We start from the raw sequence: 17,956 nt of genomic DNA, 5'->3' as shown, positions 1-17,956 counted from the left end.
TCAAATCCACAATGGTTCTAAAATGCGCTCCCAGACCTGCGCTGACACCCGTTCTATGTCACAAAGCCTCACATCACAAGTCAACCTCCCTCTCTCCATCAAAACCACCCTAAAGAACTATAAAGATAAGATTCATAGCTGCTTCCTCGTAATCAGGGCTCCCCCCTCGTACTTTAATACCGGAACAATAATAAAGCAAACAAACATACCAGCATTTTATTATGCACAAGAACCTCTCGTCTGCGTCACACAAACTGTGTCTAACATAGCAGACGACATGTCTGGTTGCCGCCGCCACGTGCACCGCTTACGTAGCAGACGACATGTTTCGTCGCCGCCGCCGCCGCGTTTTGCTTCACCGCCTTTTCTCTCTTCAGATTTCTGGTCCCTTTCCCAATGTTACGTCTCTCAGAAAGAAATCCCACGCAAGACCGGAGGCTTACAGTGACATCCGCCGAAGTATTCGATAACATACCAGAAGTTTCCTTCCGGTCGCAGTATATTTGAGCTGTCAACGCAGGATGTGCGGAACAAAAGCCGCCTTTTGTTTTGCGTACACGTCAAACGTGCCAACTGAAACTTGGCGGCGTCCCTGATGGTGCCTTCGCTTCTGGCAAAGACAGTTCTCGAACCTCAGACTGAGACATCACGTGACCACGACGGGAGAGTCCGGGTGTCCCGGCGCCGGAAAAAAAAAAAAAAAAGAAAGAAAGAAAGAAACAATGGCGAGAAATAACGTCGTCCCCCAAAAAGTTGCATCACGTCGACGAGTCAATTTGAAAGGGCAATTAAAGGAAGTCTCGACGTCGTTCAGCAAATAGACCTAGAATCTGATAAGCGGGCGCTCCATCGGATGACTCGAGATCAGTCTTCGGGTAGGGACTGCACCTCGAGGAAGGAATTATATCCATGTGAGACATGGAAGAAGATGGGATCAAGCAACCAGCCAACCCAGTTGAGACAGCCAGTTGTGTGGAGAAGCTGTTTTTCAGGTGAGTTTCGTGATGCGGGAGCCAAGGTGAGAGTGAAATGTATATTTAGAAAGCGCAGTTGGGAGTCAGTAAAGGATGCTTGAGGTGTTCGCCTCGTGCGGAAGGATGGGCTTGACGCTGTACGGAAGAAATGTTAATTGAGATCTGCTTGTCATCGATCTCTTTTATTGGGTTGGACACGACACAATGGTTTTTTATTTCCTTTTGTCTTTTACACGAGCAATAGGTCCGAAGCGTTAGTGTGACTGAGCATTAGGGTGGCACATGTTTTTTTTTTGTTTTTTTTTTTCAGAGCGAGGTAAGTGGAGGTTGTAAATGCCGCTTACGAGAAAGTAAAGTTTCGTTAAACAGCTTGTAAATCAATACAGCGGTAATTTTTGTGCGAGATGCTTAAAGTAATTCAAAGTATATTTTTGTAATGAGTCGGTACTACTATGGCTCCTCTCGCGTCCAACCCAAGAAAAAAAAAGTAAATGAAGGAATAATTACAGTTTATCTTGCAATTACTCCCCTTTTTACTCCCACCACCGTGAAGTTTACTCCCCAGCAATGCAAATAGTCCCTAAACTTCGCATAAACTTCCACGCATTTAATCTGGATGGGACTATATAATGGCTGTGCCAATGCATCTACTCCTCAAAATGACTAAAATCACTCATTTTCTTTCTTTTACACTGGATGCATTGAGCCTTTTTTTTTCTTTTTATGATGGTGAACAAAATTTAGTGCTGATTTAAAAACAAAAAACATATTCCGTATTACAATTCGCTAAGCTGCGAAAACGAAAGGAGAAATATTGTGAATGCGAGGCACACTAAACGTGGTAGAAATCTATTGCGGTAAAGATCTTCTTTTCTACCGCGTTCATTTCCGAAGATGCCTCGGCGTGAAACTTTTGGGGTCTTGCAAATGGCACGCACGTGTTCCTTCGTGCCATCGAGGGGCAGCATCTGTTTCTGTTCGCACATGTGGGGGTTACACGAACACGAAGGTCGTCCCCTACCAAAATTAATTTTCCCATTCTGCGGTCTTCCTTCAGACATCTCCTTGATTTTGCTTTTTTCATTGATTTCGACATTTGTCAAGAAGTTTCTAGACACCTTGTATCCCTTTCTTTTCTGAATTAAAAAAAAATTATGTTCGAAAAAATCAACTAACCATTTCCGACTTTTTTTAGCACGTTTATAACACGTTCTTATGTTCCACTCTCTCATGTTGCATCACTGCGTTGTGCTTTTACTGCTTTTACTGCATCCAGAAGCTCAATACAGGACATTCCGGTGTTCCCAATTTTTGGAAAGGGAAGAAATTCATGGCGTATTCTGACTGAACTCGGGATATGCTCAATGATACGCACGGGGAATACAGAACTTCCCCTGACACTGATTTGTTGAAAATAGGAAGTGCGTATACGCCATTTTGTATCAATTAACCATTTTCCAAACAGGCACACAAAAAGGCGTACACCTCGAATTTTCGCGTCGACAAATCAAGCAACAGAACCCTATCGTTACTGAACGTGTTTGGCGGTAAAGTACTATTTTTAGAGTATAGTGTTAGATGTTTCCTGGCGTGAGTACACGGTATAGTACCCACCTAGTACCTGTAGTAGGTACCTAGTGGTGTACACACTTAAAATGAACTTCACCACATAGCACGCTCATCGTTATTTCCCCTCATTCGCTGAAAACTGGGGGTGTACGCTATTTTTGTGGCATTATGCAGTTCATAAGTGCCATTGAACGAAAGATGCTGTTACCTTGACAACAACACAAAAGGAACGGGGCTTATCGGTTGCGTCGTTCGTTATTTATGACTGATAGAAAAAAAATTACGCCTTCCGTATTTCTCTCTCTCTCTATCTCTCTCTCTCTCAAGAAGGCCGATAAGGCGGAGCGCGCTCTCATTGGTCTCCGCAAACGATTTGTCCAATCATCGTGCGAGATCGTTTGAGGAGACCAATAGGAGGTCTCATTGCGCACATTGCGGTTGCTTTCGATCGTAAATCGCGAACGACGCAATGGATGAATCCCGTTTACTTTGTGTTTACTCTGAAAACAGAACTTCACCGCATAGCACGCTGCGCGCCAACCATATGCTACGAATGATAGGGTAATCGCTTCTGATTCGAAGACAAAGGGGGGCGTACGCCTTTTTGTGTCAGTTTGGATATGTGATAATCGATCTGTGTTTAGAGTGTTGGTGTTAAGGTAACGGCACATTTCATTCCGCGGGGAGCATTTTTTCGACTTTAGTGTCCCTTTAACAGACCAGCAGAAAGCGGAGCACCTATACGGCAACGTAAATTGCTTATCTTGTTTGATTTTTTTCCCTTTGCATTGTATATGTACGAAGTATTACTCGTGTAAATAAGGGAGGGTAAATTAAAACTTCGAGTCTGATGGGTATTGCGTCGGATAGACTGCCATTCTTTGGTTCACTCAACTAGAAAAAGCGTAGTTGACGTGACACAAAACAATGTGAAACACAACGGTGATGGAGGTGTGATACAGAAAAAAATTAGTGCGATTAATGCGATGACAATGCGTTAGCATTAGCCGTTCGTCTTGCTTCTAATTGCTTCTCTTATACTTCTTTTCTGCTTCTTATATTTTTATATATGTATACTTTGAATAGTATTTTGACTAGTACAAGGTCCGGGATCCATTGGAGAACGTTGCAGTTTAAACTGCCACACGACATGAGACGCGAACTCAGCCGCTCGCAAAACTCTCGGAGAACGTATACGAGACACATCTGAGCACGTCCACAGGTCCAGAGACTATAGGCGCAACTGACGATGGCTCCAGCTGACGAGCTCTGCGCTTCCACGTGACGGAGAAGAGCGAATCAGCTTGCGGAGCACAGCCTGATTCGCTCTTCTTCGTCACGTGCCGCGCTGTGCACGGACACCTCACTTACCCCGTACGACGCCGGCTTCTCTTCAAAATCGGGCTAACGAATTAAAAATTGGGACGTGCGTCGCGACAAAGTCGGACTGGCTACCCTAGGACGCCGACAAGGGTCAGTCGAACAGAACCTAATTCTGCTCGTGACGAAGAAACGGCTGTTGCTCGGAACTCTGCTTCATTCACCAAGCGGTCTATCGGGGGACATCATGCACAATTTTCGCTGCACCCGGTCACCTGTCATTTCGCAAATAAAATTGAAAAAAAAAAAAAAAACACTCAAAGGCCAGCCATTACGAGACGGCCAGATGCGGAGGTAGAAGAAGAACAACAACATTCCCGGTGTGCGCATCAGCAGCGTCAGCCGGGGTAAACCATAACTATGGCCATAACTATACCATAACTGAAGCAGACGACGGAGCAGTGTCGCTCAAAAGTTCCCATCCTGCTTTGCGCCGCATCTTTGTAAAATAGTCAATCGTGGCGTAGTAGGGTGCGTGTGACGTAGCATCACCGTAGCGATCAGCTGTGAGATATCATTCTTCATTGAAAATTCGTCTGCTACAGACGCAGTGCGGCGCCGCTTGCGGCAAACAAACAACTCAGGAAAAAGGTGCTGACGCCAGGATTCGGACCTAGACCCTCCTGACTTCCGGTCGGGATGCTACCGGTACACCACGACAGCAGATTCGAATGCTGGCGTCAGCACCTTTTTCCTGAATTGTTTGTTTTCATTTCATTGGCGTTAGAGGAGGCTTATGTGTTCGTGTTTGTCTACAACAACAACAACAACAACAATTTTATTTTGTGATGATGAACGAATGGGGAGCTCCATCACCAGGGGCGATATTCTACCCCATTGCTGGTGGTGATGGCGTTACGTCGTATATTCGCTTCAAGAACGTTTCAAATTCACGTCAAGTGTACTCGAGTATACCCAACTATAAAAATGCGGAGAAAATTTTCTAAACTATCATTAGTCAGTGATGATTTGCATGATGCCGCAACGGGACGTGCTCGCGGTCTGATCGAACTCCGTAATCTTGAGGTTTATTCACCGTGACCGGTGGTGATGGGGTGGGGGAATATTTATTTATTTATTTATTTCCACATTAAGTGCCCACAAACAGCTGTTAGGCCTTCGACAGCGCTGCACCATACATAAAGAAGAAGACAGAAATACAAGTTTAAAAATGCAAACAAACAACCTAATTCATGCAAACAAATTAAACGCATTCCACTCCGCTCCCCAAGCAAACATAGTACGCACGAAGGCCGAAAAACTTGGAAAACATGAAAAAACACGAAAAAATCGAAAAAATCGAAAAACCTGTGCAATCTGTGTCATTCAAAAATGCTTCCACACGTCAAGCGTCCTGGAACAGCTGGCCGCACCAGTGCGACCTACGTTTCCATTTTTTTCTTTCTATTTCTATTCTATTCTAGAAACTAAGCGCTATACAGGAAGGCAACATGCGCTTCAAAGTGAGGCCTGAATTTGCGTTAAAAATGTCTACGTGATTGTTACTCGTGACGTATACATTAAAAGTCATCTGCATCCTTGATATTGGGCAGCATTTGTCTAGGACAGTGGAATAATAAGGACAAACGCAGCGCATTTGCCTCGGCGGAGCATGCAAATTTGCAAAACTAAGCAGCAAGGAAGAGTGAATAAGCTTGCTTAAGAACATTACGTCGCGGCATAGCCTCCTGTGCTCAAGGGAGTGAATGCAAAGTCTGGATAGCATAATACTATACGTATAATAAAACCTACGATAGTAAAATCTATAGTACACCAATCTAACAAACTTTCTTTGAACGCGTTCTATATGCTCGATGATACCGTTGATGAAACTGAATTTCAGACAACAGATGCGAATTCTAATTTGCTTCGGACTAGGGAGAAATAAAGTTTCACTATGTACAAAGAATACTTGAGAGTTCTCTATAGACACACGATACACCATTCCAAGGCAGCGCTACAGATCACCTGGATATGATAACGAAAAGTCAACTGAACATCAAAATATTTAATATGCTTATTGAAAAGAAGAAGGAAAAAAAAGAAAGGGAGGAAATCATCGTGACGCCATTTGTTTTGCAACAGTAGCTGAGGCTTTGTGAACGCTTACCAAGGTAAACATTCTCCACAGACGGTTTCTCGTCTGCTCCCGGGATGGATGTTTTTCTCGCGTTTCATTATTTTGTTGTTGTTCAGCTTTATTTTTTTTATATATAGTTCAAGTTAGAAGTATATCCTTATATCTCGCAGGAGGTTATCGCTCCACGTGTAACTCGTTTCCAGTTTAATCATTCCCCATAGTGAGCGGCGGAACCATGTGACTATATAGTACCGAGACAGCAATGTTCCGCGTTGAATTTTGTTTTCTTTGTAGTCCGTATACAAGCTAATATATAATTGGCACGCACGAAGGCTACCTAAGTGAATGAATCGAAACAATAAACAATATCTCCCTATTTTTCTTATATATTTTTTATCTACATTTTATCTTCGCTCATGATCATCCTCGTCTCGTGACGTAAAATCATGCATTATCAATATCGATTATCAATTTGCTTCTCAATCCAAGAAACAATGTCCGGGTTACTCAGTGTGGTGTATTCATCATCATTAATTTATCTGTTGTTGTTGTTGTTGTGTATTACTCAGTGTGTAACTGTTCATCGCACACCAAAAAGACGGACTGCATGTAGTGTTACCAGTGGTGTGGGAATACTCAAATATTTTGGTTTGTAATCAATTAATTAATTAATTAATTAATTAATTAATTAATTAAGTGAACTTAATTAATTAATTAATTTTGTGAATTAAGTGAAGCGAAGTACGAAAAAAGGTGGGTGACTAGATTTTCGCACTTTGCGTAACGTCTTTAGAAAAACAATAAGAAACACACGCATTTTGGTAAATAGCATTTATTTATATTGTCAAAAGCTACCAAATAAGACCGGTTCCATTGAAATAATCGGTCCATCATTTTAAGAGAAAAAATGGATTGGTTCTCCCATAGATACATGGCACCGAAAGTCACCAAAAAGCAATCCAGGAGTTCATCTGTTCAAAACCACGTGACCAGCTTGGTAAACTTCACGTGATAGTCATGATCTGATATTTCGCCCAAGACGGCTTTATCGCTAGATATAACAAATGCGCTGCTGATAATCTGTGTTGCGAAAGGAAAAGAAAGAAAACACGGGGGCGCGTAACATAATGGCTTCCGGCAAACGTACGTCATCGGTGGTTGCGGGGCACATTAAAGTCGGTACGTATTTTTAAAAGAAGAGAAATCTCTCCATTCTTCTCTCGCATCGCATTCTCGCTTTCTTCGTGGGCAGTATATAAGCTCATTTCCCCCCATTTCATTTTAGAGAGGCACCACGTGTAACGGCTCTTCCCGTTACATTATGTGACGTCACAGACGAGCATAGTATCGCATTGATCGGCTGGAAGGAAATTGTTTTCGCTCAACCCTCAACAATGAGCGGTTTCTTGTGCTTGGCTCCCATGTGTGTCTGGAAGTAAAGCCATCGGCGATAGCTATGAGGTTCCCCTTCGGAGATGAACGTCCGTGTTCAGACCTCACGTTCTGGCCGAGGTACGTGCTTCCGGTAGCTTTGCTCACTGTCCCATAACTTAAGTGATGACCGAAAAAACCTTTGTGTCGTATTCTCGCGCGCTTTTCACCTATGAAGGATAATTTTCTTGTAAGCAGCCTCTGTTTGTGTTTGGCGTCTCGAAGTGGACAGCATGAAACGTGACGAAGAGCGAGGTTTATCTTGAGGAGTGTTCGGTAACGTTCTCGAGAAGGTTGACAGAGAAAATGACACTTCAGGTTGACAGGCCAGGTAGACAGTGATTTATGCAATGAGGACTTTTGTGTACTCCTCATGCGGTATATGCATTTCTGCGGGACTTCTAAAATTTTATGCAGGGATATACACCCCCATAAATCCCCCTCCCACACATGCACACCGTATAACAGCTGCCAAAATACCTGCCAAAAGGTCCCCAAGAGCAAGCAGATACATGTGCCGCCTCCCCAAAGGAATTCTAACACCCCCTTCACGTGAAAATCACCCGCAAGTTCATGTTTCGATTCTCTTTCAAGTTTTTCGTGTTTTTTCGTGGTTTCCAAGTTTTTTGGGCCTTCGTGCGTAGTATATTTTGCTTGGGGGGTAAACATACAGCTTAATTATGATCTCAACGCAATACCAAGATTAATAGGATGATGTGACCCAAAATGTATGACATCGGCAAAAGTTATTCCCGAGCATCAATCTCCTGCTGATATGATACTTAGTTCAGATAACGCTTCGTTTTCCAACCTATGTAATGACCCTTGCGGTCCTTTGGGGTTTCAAATAATAAATAAATAAATAGTACTCTCGTGAATTCTTCCACTTGACCCCTTTCTTGCCTGCAAAGTATTTATCTGTGGTAATTACAACCGGATTAGATTTTTCACGTGGCGACTGCATACAGTTCCTGACAGGCAGATTCAGTGCTTATTATGTGCGTTCATCTAAACGTGATCCATGACATTTCATGGTGGTAAGGACAGGGATAAAAATTGGACCATGGGCCTCCTCTTAAACAAACAAGCAAACAAGGTACCCTTGAAACAGGACAGCGTATTGAAAGTACGACTGCATTCCGGTATAGCTGGGTATGCATGTATTGGCAGCTACCTATGGAGGTGTGTATTGTCACCAACCAGGAGAACCTATAGCCATGGAGGTAGAAAGGCGCAATAATCTGTGGGTGTTTAGTCTAGGTGGTTTGTCAGTGGTTCCTTTTTTCTGGTTCTTGTCGTTTTTACAGTGTAAACGTGGCGGTGTGATTGTGTGATGATTCATGTTTCTTTGTTCATGACAATATTAATGCGGCTGACCAGAAGCATGGCAGAGTGGTCGCGCAGAAGACTGGGAGGTGGTGGGTTCGAATCCTACCACCGGCTGCGCAGTCGGAGGTTTCCCTTGGCTTTCCCGGCAGATTTTTCAGACGAATGTCGGCAGTGTTCCCCATGAAGTCTGCCCAGGACGCACACTAACACCCTTGTCCCCACTCCTTCTTGCTGCCCCTCCACCTGTCCACGTACTGTAAGCAGCTCATATATGCTTCGCGGCGCAAGCACGGGATCAAAGAAAAATTCCGTGGCGATTTAGCGGTAAATGCGAGAGAAATTGCGTGAGCATCAAGCGCTTTAAACCGTCTTCACTACATTACACAAACTTCTTCAGGAGCTCACTTGACACATGTCTTACCTCTTGAAAAGAGCGGAGTGCAACTGACGGAGACTCTGAGCAGCGACGGCGCTTGCAGCGCCATCTCCGTTCCCTCTCCCGAGCTCCGATTCGGAGCTACGCAGCGCGCTCTCTCTCCTTCCCCGCTCCGATTGGCTTGTCGTCCACCCACGCTCTTCCTCGCCTCTGCCTCGGTGAGGCCTCACCATCTCTTTCTCTTTTCTCTCTTCTTTCTCTCTCACACAGGTTTTTCCACTTTGACACTCCTAATGCTAACGCATTATCAAATAATGTCGGCATGGTCGTTGGGGACGGCATACGAAACGGCACGCAATGTGTGCACCTTGGTCACGTGTAGTGTGAGGCACAAATTGAGGCGGGAAGCAAAGGGTTTTCAGCACGCTCGAATTTGAAGAGCGCAAGAAAAAATGATGCTCCGAAAATGGGAATTCAAGGAACACTTCGCCGAGATGGAAAATCTATTATCTCTACGAGAGCGCGCGGTTCCACAGAAGGGCTATCCGGTTCACGAGGAATTTATGGGTCTGCTCTTCACGGCGCTCGGAATACGTACCGTTTCCGCTTCCTATGAAGCCTACGGGACAAGGGCCTGTGCGAGAACCTATGGATCCCAATCTGTACATAAATGGACGCTGAAGCTATATGCTACAGCTTAAAGGGGCCCACAGGAGCCACACCGGGAAAGCTATTAAAATGCAACACTATATCACTACTGAAAACCACGATCATCTCTGGTCGTGGAGATGGTCGGGCTGAAAACTAGCACTATATTAGACAAACTACTGAAATACGTATAATTTGCTTAAGTGCTCAGTATAGCCTGACCGTGCATTCGCACGAGCGTCATCCCTAAGGAATATTCTAGTGGAAGAAAAGGTAAAATACTACTCACGGGGTGGAATGTCCGCCACGTCTTCTGTTGAGCAATCGGACGGCGCCGGAATATCGGTGTGGCGTGCTACGGCCGTACTCGTAGCAGACGACACCATCGGCCTTGTCGTCTGCTACGGAATATTTTGTGACTAAGCTGCAGGATGTTCCCCATTGGATAAAGAGCACGAAAAGAGCGCTCTCGTGACAGCAGAAAGCAATGACGTTTTGGGCACCTCTCGCTGGAGTGTTCTGGGAAATGTCGCTCGTGTGAATACCACAACCTACTAGATTATAACGACCATGTCATAGGCACCCCTTCGTTCACCCGCCACATTTAGAAGCCAGCGGTGGCGTTACTCATCGGCCCGGTTATTGCTTACTCAATTTCTGCAGTACTTTGTACTTCAGCTTACCTTAGTATTTTTGGACAAGCGGTGGATTTCCCTCGGGAGATGCTTAATTCTTTCTAAAGTTGATTATCATCATCATTCTACGCGTTTTCATAGGAGATCTTGCTGTCGTCTGCTACGGTAGTCGTACGTCCGCTTCTGCGCTTTCAAAATTCAAATTTCCATTGTCCAATCAAGATGTAGACGTCGCGGGCCGATGAGTAGCGCCCCTAGCCGATCGGGCGGGCGGGCTCATCATATAGGCGTTGCCGATTATGACATGGTCGTTATAATCTAGTAGGTGGTGGTGAATACGACGTGGCGACTGCTCAGTTAGCTTCAGTTGCTTAAGTTCCTAGCGCTGTAGGATGTTGTACAGCTCGCATCAGGGTTAAAGGTACTGTAAAGCAGTCGAGGTGGAACCTCATGTTTTGTGTGCCCTGAATTGTGTACGTCCTCAGGAGTAAAATGCCGCAAAAATTTCTCACATAGACGTTATAGCTCCCGAAAAAATGCAAATTTAAATCTACTGGCAACACTGTGGCGAAGCAGACCGACGAAACGCCAACTCCGCCAAGTACGGCGGCGAAAATGTCTCATGTGCACGACCATGGGCCGAACAGAGCGACGTACGATAGCAGCGCCACGATGCTCAAACAAGGCCCAGGTATAGACGTTTAGCTACTGAGTGCAAGATTCGGCATGTGTTGATGTTCTTTCACACAAATTACATTTTCTCAAAAGGTAGTATTTGCAAATCCCAACAGGAGAGCCATCTGTTTATCGGTCTCCTTGTTTACAGGGTTGCTTGACAAATTGAGGACTTCTTCCCACCAGGCGTCGCCCCGACATTCTTGACTGTGTTTTTATTTACCAATTAAAAATACTTAGATAATAATAATAATTGGGTTTTTACGTCGCGAGACAATACTTAGAGTAAACTCGTGTACATATTACTTGTTGTGCTGAACCTTTGAATCTAGCACTCTCACGTCATGCTGATTGCATAGGTTCGACCTCGACTGCTTTATAGTACCTTTATAGTAACGCCATTCTGGCCTGCGAACCCTAGTGGTGCTTAGTAGAAATAACGGCGGAAGGTGTCTCGGTCATCCATTTACAGTTACAGGGTGTGACCCTTGTTATGAAGCTATGAAGCGTTGTTATGAAGTTATATGGCGTTGTTTTCTGCTAGCACTGCCAGGGTGACTCTCCCTTCCCGCTTCGCAGGCCGGAGCGGTGTTCAAGTTAACTTTGACGCGAGCCGTACGTCAAGTGCAGGCTATGTCGCTTACGTACTATGTTTACGTTGCAACATGAAACCAACGAGAACGGGGTTCATTTTCGTTCATTTGCACACATGTCTGCATATTAGTAACGTCTTTCAGAACGATAAGCATGCAGCTGCATCCGTTAGTCACGTTTATCAACAACTGCTGCACTGAAACCGCTTTTCAGCGTTTCGCGGTGACCACGAGTGTACCATCATTGTTCTTTCAAAACATGTTTCTGCATGCTGTGAAGAGTAAGCTGATACAACAGCCGGAGACTAAATATCTTCAGTCGAGGGCAGCATAAAAAGAGATTACAAATTATTTCTTGACGCACTGGATGCTTTATGTGCCCTTACGTCACACTGTTGTGCCCGTGCTTGAGCAACGCCACCTAGACAAACAGAATCTGACCGCTTAAATGACAATCAGAACCGTGCTTTGTGCGGCCGTAGTCATGGAAACGATCCGTACAGGCAGCCACCCCTAGTCACGGGCCGTCTGTGTTTAAAGTCGTCTGCTGCAATTGACTATAGAGAGCACGATGTTGTGACTTTGCGTGCCCGTGCTGTGAAGGACTGAAGAATGCATTGAGCATGCCTTCGTCAGTGTAGATGGCGTTGAATCTGCGCGCCACAGGGTAACAAACATGACGGAATGGCAGAGTTCCAATTGGATGATAGCGATGAAAAGTTATTGGAAGTTACTCGAGTTATTTGAATTTCATTGGTTCTTTGCGCGTTGGAGACTTGTGTGTTTGTGTTGTCCTCAGATGCAGCTCGCATGTGCTAATTATCGTTACTTGCATGAAAATTGCGACCAATTAAGAGCAATCGCGACATCAACTTTGTCCGTCTAAATTGATGCCATATTCACGAAGATGAACCCCTAAACTGTCGGACACTATTGCATGAATGCGCCCGAAGCGCCGAGCATCCAATAGACCTCTACCCAAGAAACGCCATCATGACGTTGGTAGACAGACTGAAACCGAAACAAATCGGAAGGGGATTCTTATCAGACGGGGAGAGGTCTATAGTGATATCATTGCTGGATCATCTACGAAACAATGAGAGACAACGAACTCCAAGCTGAACAATTGCAGACCCGTGAGGCCAATCTATGTAAAACTGCCATTTTGCCAAGGTCGTTTTCAGGAACGTCCGCGTAATAGTATGAAGGCCTGTATGACGTTGCTTTCCAAGTGTTTCACCCCGCCAAGGCTAGATTTAGATTCTCTATCAGACGCCTTTCGCGACGACCATCAATCTTCATTTCCAACCCCGTGATGTTTTCTATGAGGATTATGGCTTCTTCGCCTTATTTATGACTAGCTAAGCCCATCTCCGCGTTCCTCGCCTCCTGTATAACATACGAAGTATCATGTATACCTGTGCAAGAATTGCACATGTTGACGTGGGCACTAACTTGAAATTGCTGCTCCACACTGCGAGAGTGAAGGAAGTACCAACTGCATCGCGATAAATTTATCTCCTGTATATACCTACCGGTATGGTGAACTATACTACCGGTTCTAAAAATGCTCAATCAATCATAAGCAAGGGTTCCGACTTACCGGAATCCCCCTTTTGGTGAACATAAAGTGCCCAGTAAATTGGGGAACACTAACAGCTTCTAGTCCTCCTTGGCTACGGTTGCTCCCCATCTTAGACACGTGACCTTGAAATTTACTCCTCAGCGCTTCAAATAGTCCCTATAAGCTTCACATAAACTTCCGTGCATTTAGTCCTTAAAGTGACTAACGGTTGTGGCGACGCATCTGCTCCCCACAAGGACGAAAATGACTTTTTTTCTCCTTGCTTTCTTTTTTGTACTCCCCGAAAGGACTAAAATGACTCCTTTTTCATTTTTACTTTTACTTTGTTCTTTTCACTTTTTTTTCTACTCCCAAAAAGGACTAAAATAACCCCTTCATTTTTCTTCTTGCTTTCTTCTTTCTCTTTTTGCTTTTTTTTCTACTCCTCAAAAGGACTATAATAACTCCTTTTTCCATTTACCTTCTTTGTCCTTCTTCCTTTCTTTTTCTTCTTGCTTTCTCCTCTTTTTTCTTCTTCTTAAGCAGTTGTGAATTCAAGAGGGTAACATAGTATACCGATCTGTTGATTTTGAGTCCTTCCTTTCCGCCTCATACAGGTTCGTCTCCCCGTTTATCATTCCTGAGACTCGACGACATGTTGCCCTCTCCCTCTTATATGGTTTTTATGCTGCGATGTGCGCCAGGATAAAAAGGCGCAAAGACTCCAATCGAAGGCAATGTTTATTCTTCGCAGCACGTGAAACTAGTGGCGTGGCCGAGTGGGGGGGGGGGGGGGTAGTCAAGGTCGTGCTCAAGACAGGGAGGTGGTGCGTTCGAATCCTACCACCGATTGTGCTGTCTGAGGCTTCCCCTGAAGTCGGCCCAGGACGCATATTAACCCCTTTGTCCCCCCCTCCTTCCTGCTGTCCTCCCTCCATCTGCCCATGTCTGTACGCCCTCTCATAGCCACAGTTGCTTCGCGGCGCTTAACCGGCATTAAAAAAAAGTCATATGCAACCAATCCTCCTGACTTTTGCTTGACTGACCCTGCGCTTGAGGTTGCTAATAGATGAGCATGCGGAATAATGCGTAATAATAGCTGGTGCGCTGATAAGGAAGATTCCTCGTCGTAAACTGCAATGACTGCGCATCAATAGACGCAAGGTCATTGCGTTTACGACGCATTATCTTATCTCATTTTATGTGTAGCTACCTAGAGTAGCAGCCACAACCGAAGATCCTGCGTCGTAGTGCTATCACGTATAAGAGTAAAAAAGGTCGCCTGGAATGAATATTCACCCAAAAGGTGTTCTAAAATGTTCACACAAGAACGTGTGTGCTGTCATCGATACCAGGCTCGTATGTATATATATATATATGCCAAACGTATATCACGCAACCGTGCTGTTTTCTATTGTTTTATTTTTGTTTTATTTTTTGTCTGGAGCATGCACAGTAATTTTGTTACCGTTTAACGTCTAACATGGGCGTTCTCCGCAAACAAACACCTTGTTTTTTGTTTTTTGTCGTAGGCTCAAATAAAACGTGTATTAACAGAGTTGAAGAAGACGTTTTTTCAAAGCAGCCATCAGAAACAGCGTTTTAAATAGAATACACCGCCCAGAAATGGTGTTTTGTGCAGAATATTTCATTTGAAATTGTGCTTTTTTGTAGAGTACACAGCTTAGAGTGTCTTCTTAGGCATAAATAGAGTGTCTTCTTCACTCTTAGAGTGTCAGCTTAGAGTGTCTTATAAAGGCAAATGTAAAGAACAAAAGATGCAAAAAAAAAAAAAACACTACTGCGTGAATTTTTAGACCCAAGTCAACTGTTATTTTCCATTCACAGAAATGCGCAGCGCTTACGCTGTTTAGCCCACTCTATTTATGCTGTTATTATTATTATTATTATTATTATTCTTTCTTTTCTTTTTTTCTTTTTTTACAGGGATCGATGTCTCTCAAACTGAACAAATAATCGTTGCTTTTTGCATCTTCGGATGTGTCAAAGACGTGTGCAGCACATTGCAGCAGCACGATGCAGGTTGCGCTAGTAATTATATGATACGTTGATAAGTGGAAAATAAAAAATATGGAGTAATGGGAGTAATGAGTATGGACTAATTATATTTGCCTTTGCCGCACCCTTGGTGCCACTCAGTTTCTTTCAGGGAACACCTCGTTCAGAGTTGTCTTGCGAGGTAAAGCCACGAATTGTTATTTTGCCTAAAGACAAACACAACAATGAAACAGGATATTTATTTATTTGTTTGTTTAAGGAGGCTCTAAATATCTGGTTGCGGAATGAAAGATGGCGTTACCTTGATTGCAATACAAAAGGAACGAGATTAATCGGTTTCGTCGTACGTGATTTTTGAGGGAAAGAAACTACATTTTTGGGCTTTCCCTTTCCTCCTTCTCAAAAAGCGCGAGAATGCGGAGAGGCCTCGGATTGGTCGCCTCAAACGATCTCTCGCGATGATTGGACAAAGATCGTTTGCGGAGGCCAATGAGAGCGCGCTCCGCATTGTCGGCCTTCTTGAAAAGGAGAGGGAGGAGGCAGAGGGGACGTTCTTTCACTCGTCAATCATGAACGACGCAAAGGATAAATCCCGTTCCTTTTGTATTTCTGTCAAGGTAACGGTACCGTTCATTCCACGAAGAAAATTTTTTGCACTTTAGTATTAACTGGTTCATACCTTTGAACGGGTCCACTGCCAGCTTCCGTCCACCGTCAGAGTGACGTCGACGAATGGCGGTGCTGTCGTGTTACATAAAGTCTTGTCCAGCACTGTACAGACTAGCCCTTTGGGTTTACATGTGGTCCACACAGAAGTCATGTAGCCGCTGAGAACCACTCAACTTCGCACTCATTTCACGCAGCTGGGTGACTCCTCTGTTCCGCAAAGGCTATCGCGACACCCTACAAGAGAAAGACCTGTTCGCCTGTCCCAAGTGGGAGCGTTCGGAACGCGTTGCAGACAGACTACAAACGTACGTATGTCTTGGGTCACCAACTCCCACCACCGTCTATACCACAGAGATTGACGTGATCCTTGTGTGGTTCCCAACATTCCAACTGCAGAGAATGGGAAAAAGAAACGAGGAAATCGAAGCTGGGTCAGCAACCAAGCCTCTTCAAGGCAGTCTTTCGGTCCTTTGGGCTAACTTACTGCACCGTCGCCCTGCTCATCCTTGTAGAGGTACGTATAATCAGTGGCTGATTCTGCTCGAAGCATTGTTCAAAGAGTTCGAGAGCAATCGCTACGTTTAGCGTAGTAAACTATAGAACGAAAAAAAACTTGAGTTTTATATGCGCGAGAATGAGTTTTATATGCGCGAGAATGAGTTTTATATGCGCGAGAATGAGTTTTATATGCGCGAGAATGAGTTTTATATGCGCGAGAATGAGTTTTATATGCGCGAGAATGAGTTTTATATGCGCGAGAATGAGTTTTATATGCGCGAGAATGAGTTTTATATGCGCGAGAATGAGTTTTATATGCGCGAGAATGAGTTTTATATGCGCGAGAATGAGTTTTATATGCGCGAGAATGAGTTTTATATGCGCGAGAATGAGTTTTATATGCGCGAGAATGAGTTTTATATGCGCGAGAATGAGTTTTATATGCGCGAGAATGAGTTTTATATGCGCGAGAATGAGTTTTACATGCGCGAAAATGAGTTTTATGCGCTAAAATGAGTTCTAATACGCTATTCCCTTTGCGTACGTGAGAGATAGCGTAAGATGCACTAAAACGCTCTCATGCCTTTGGTATCGCCCCACAGGAATGTTTCAAGAACGTAATGCAACCTGTCATGCTGGGCTGGGTGGTCCGATATTTCGTCGCTCCAGAGCGCATCACAAAGACAGAGTTTTATCTGTCAGCCGCCGGCGTCTCAATCTTGGGCGGCATGCACATCTTCACGCATCATCCTTACTTTTTCAACATGCAGCGCATGGGAATGCGCATACGTGTAGCCTGCTGCAGCCTTGTCTACAGAAAGGTAGCTACACGACAGCTAGATAACTTTAAAGCGCAACTGCGGACTAAATGCCACTGCGGACTAAATGCCATTACGGACTAAATCTCGTGACTTCAGAATCGTATAGCTGCTGAGCGCTGAGTTGTGTTCCTTCTCAAGTCCTCGTCTTTATAGCGCTCAGCAGCAATATGGTCTCATACCAACAAGCCCAGATTTCGTCGCTCTTTCAGAATCGTACTCTAGTACTGACTTTATACCATTGCAACCCGTGTTTCTCACACTCTCTTCTCCCGAAATATTGTTTCTGAATCTGACGCAGGTGCATAATAAAATTAATATGTAGTTTTGAGAAGTATGACGTCACAGTTGGCGCAGTCCGCCTTGCGTCTGGCAACATTGCTCCTCCAAGGTCGATTTCCGCCTCCTAGCCACGGCTGTTGGAAGTCGTCTGACGCGCGCGGGGCGGAGACTCGAAAGGCGCGTGCGCTTTGGCTGGGAAACGGACGCCCGTGCTTGGGGTGACGTCATCCACTCGTGGAGAATCCGAAACTATTTAGTTTTGCGTGTTCTTTTTAAAATTTGTGGAAGCAAAGTGTTCACGGACGGTATATTGAAACCTCGCGTGCTGAATCTCTGGGCGAGGTTGATTTATAATGCGGAATAACTTTTTTTTTTTTTGTCCAGAATGGCACTTCGATAACTTTCATAGCCTCCTG

General features: G+C 44.5%; 1 protein-coding gene across 1 annotated transcript in view; it reads left to right on the top strand.

Moving 5' to 3' along the window:
* Window positions 1–849: 849 nt before the first annotated feature.
* Window positions 850–17,956, top strand: part of LOC135366705 (ATP-binding cassette sub-family C member 4-like) — a 30,832-nt gene continuing 13,725 nt past the window's right edge. Inside the window, exons 1-4 of the mRNA XM_064599532.1 lie at window positions 850–992; window positions 16,137–16,247; window positions 16,339–16,456; window positions 17,043–17,261. Coding sequence (XP_064455602.1) covers window positions 919–992; window positions 16,137–16,247; window positions 16,339–16,456; window positions 17,043–17,261 — 522 coding nt within the window. The 5' untranslated portion in view covers window positions 850–918. The remainder of the gene's footprint in view (window positions 993–16,136; window positions 16,248–16,338; window positions 16,457–17,042; window positions 17,262–17,956) is intronic.

This window comes from Ornithodoros turicata, chromosome 8 (genome assembly GCF_037126465.1).
Source record: "Ornithodoros turicata isolate Travis chromosome 8, ASM3712646v1, whole genome shotgun sequence".
NCBI classification, from domain to species: domain Eukaryota; kingdom Metazoa; phylum Arthropoda; class Arachnida; order Ixodida; family Argasidae; genus Ornithodoros; species Ornithodoros turicata.
This window is presented reverse-complemented; position numbering and strand designations above follow the sequence as displayed.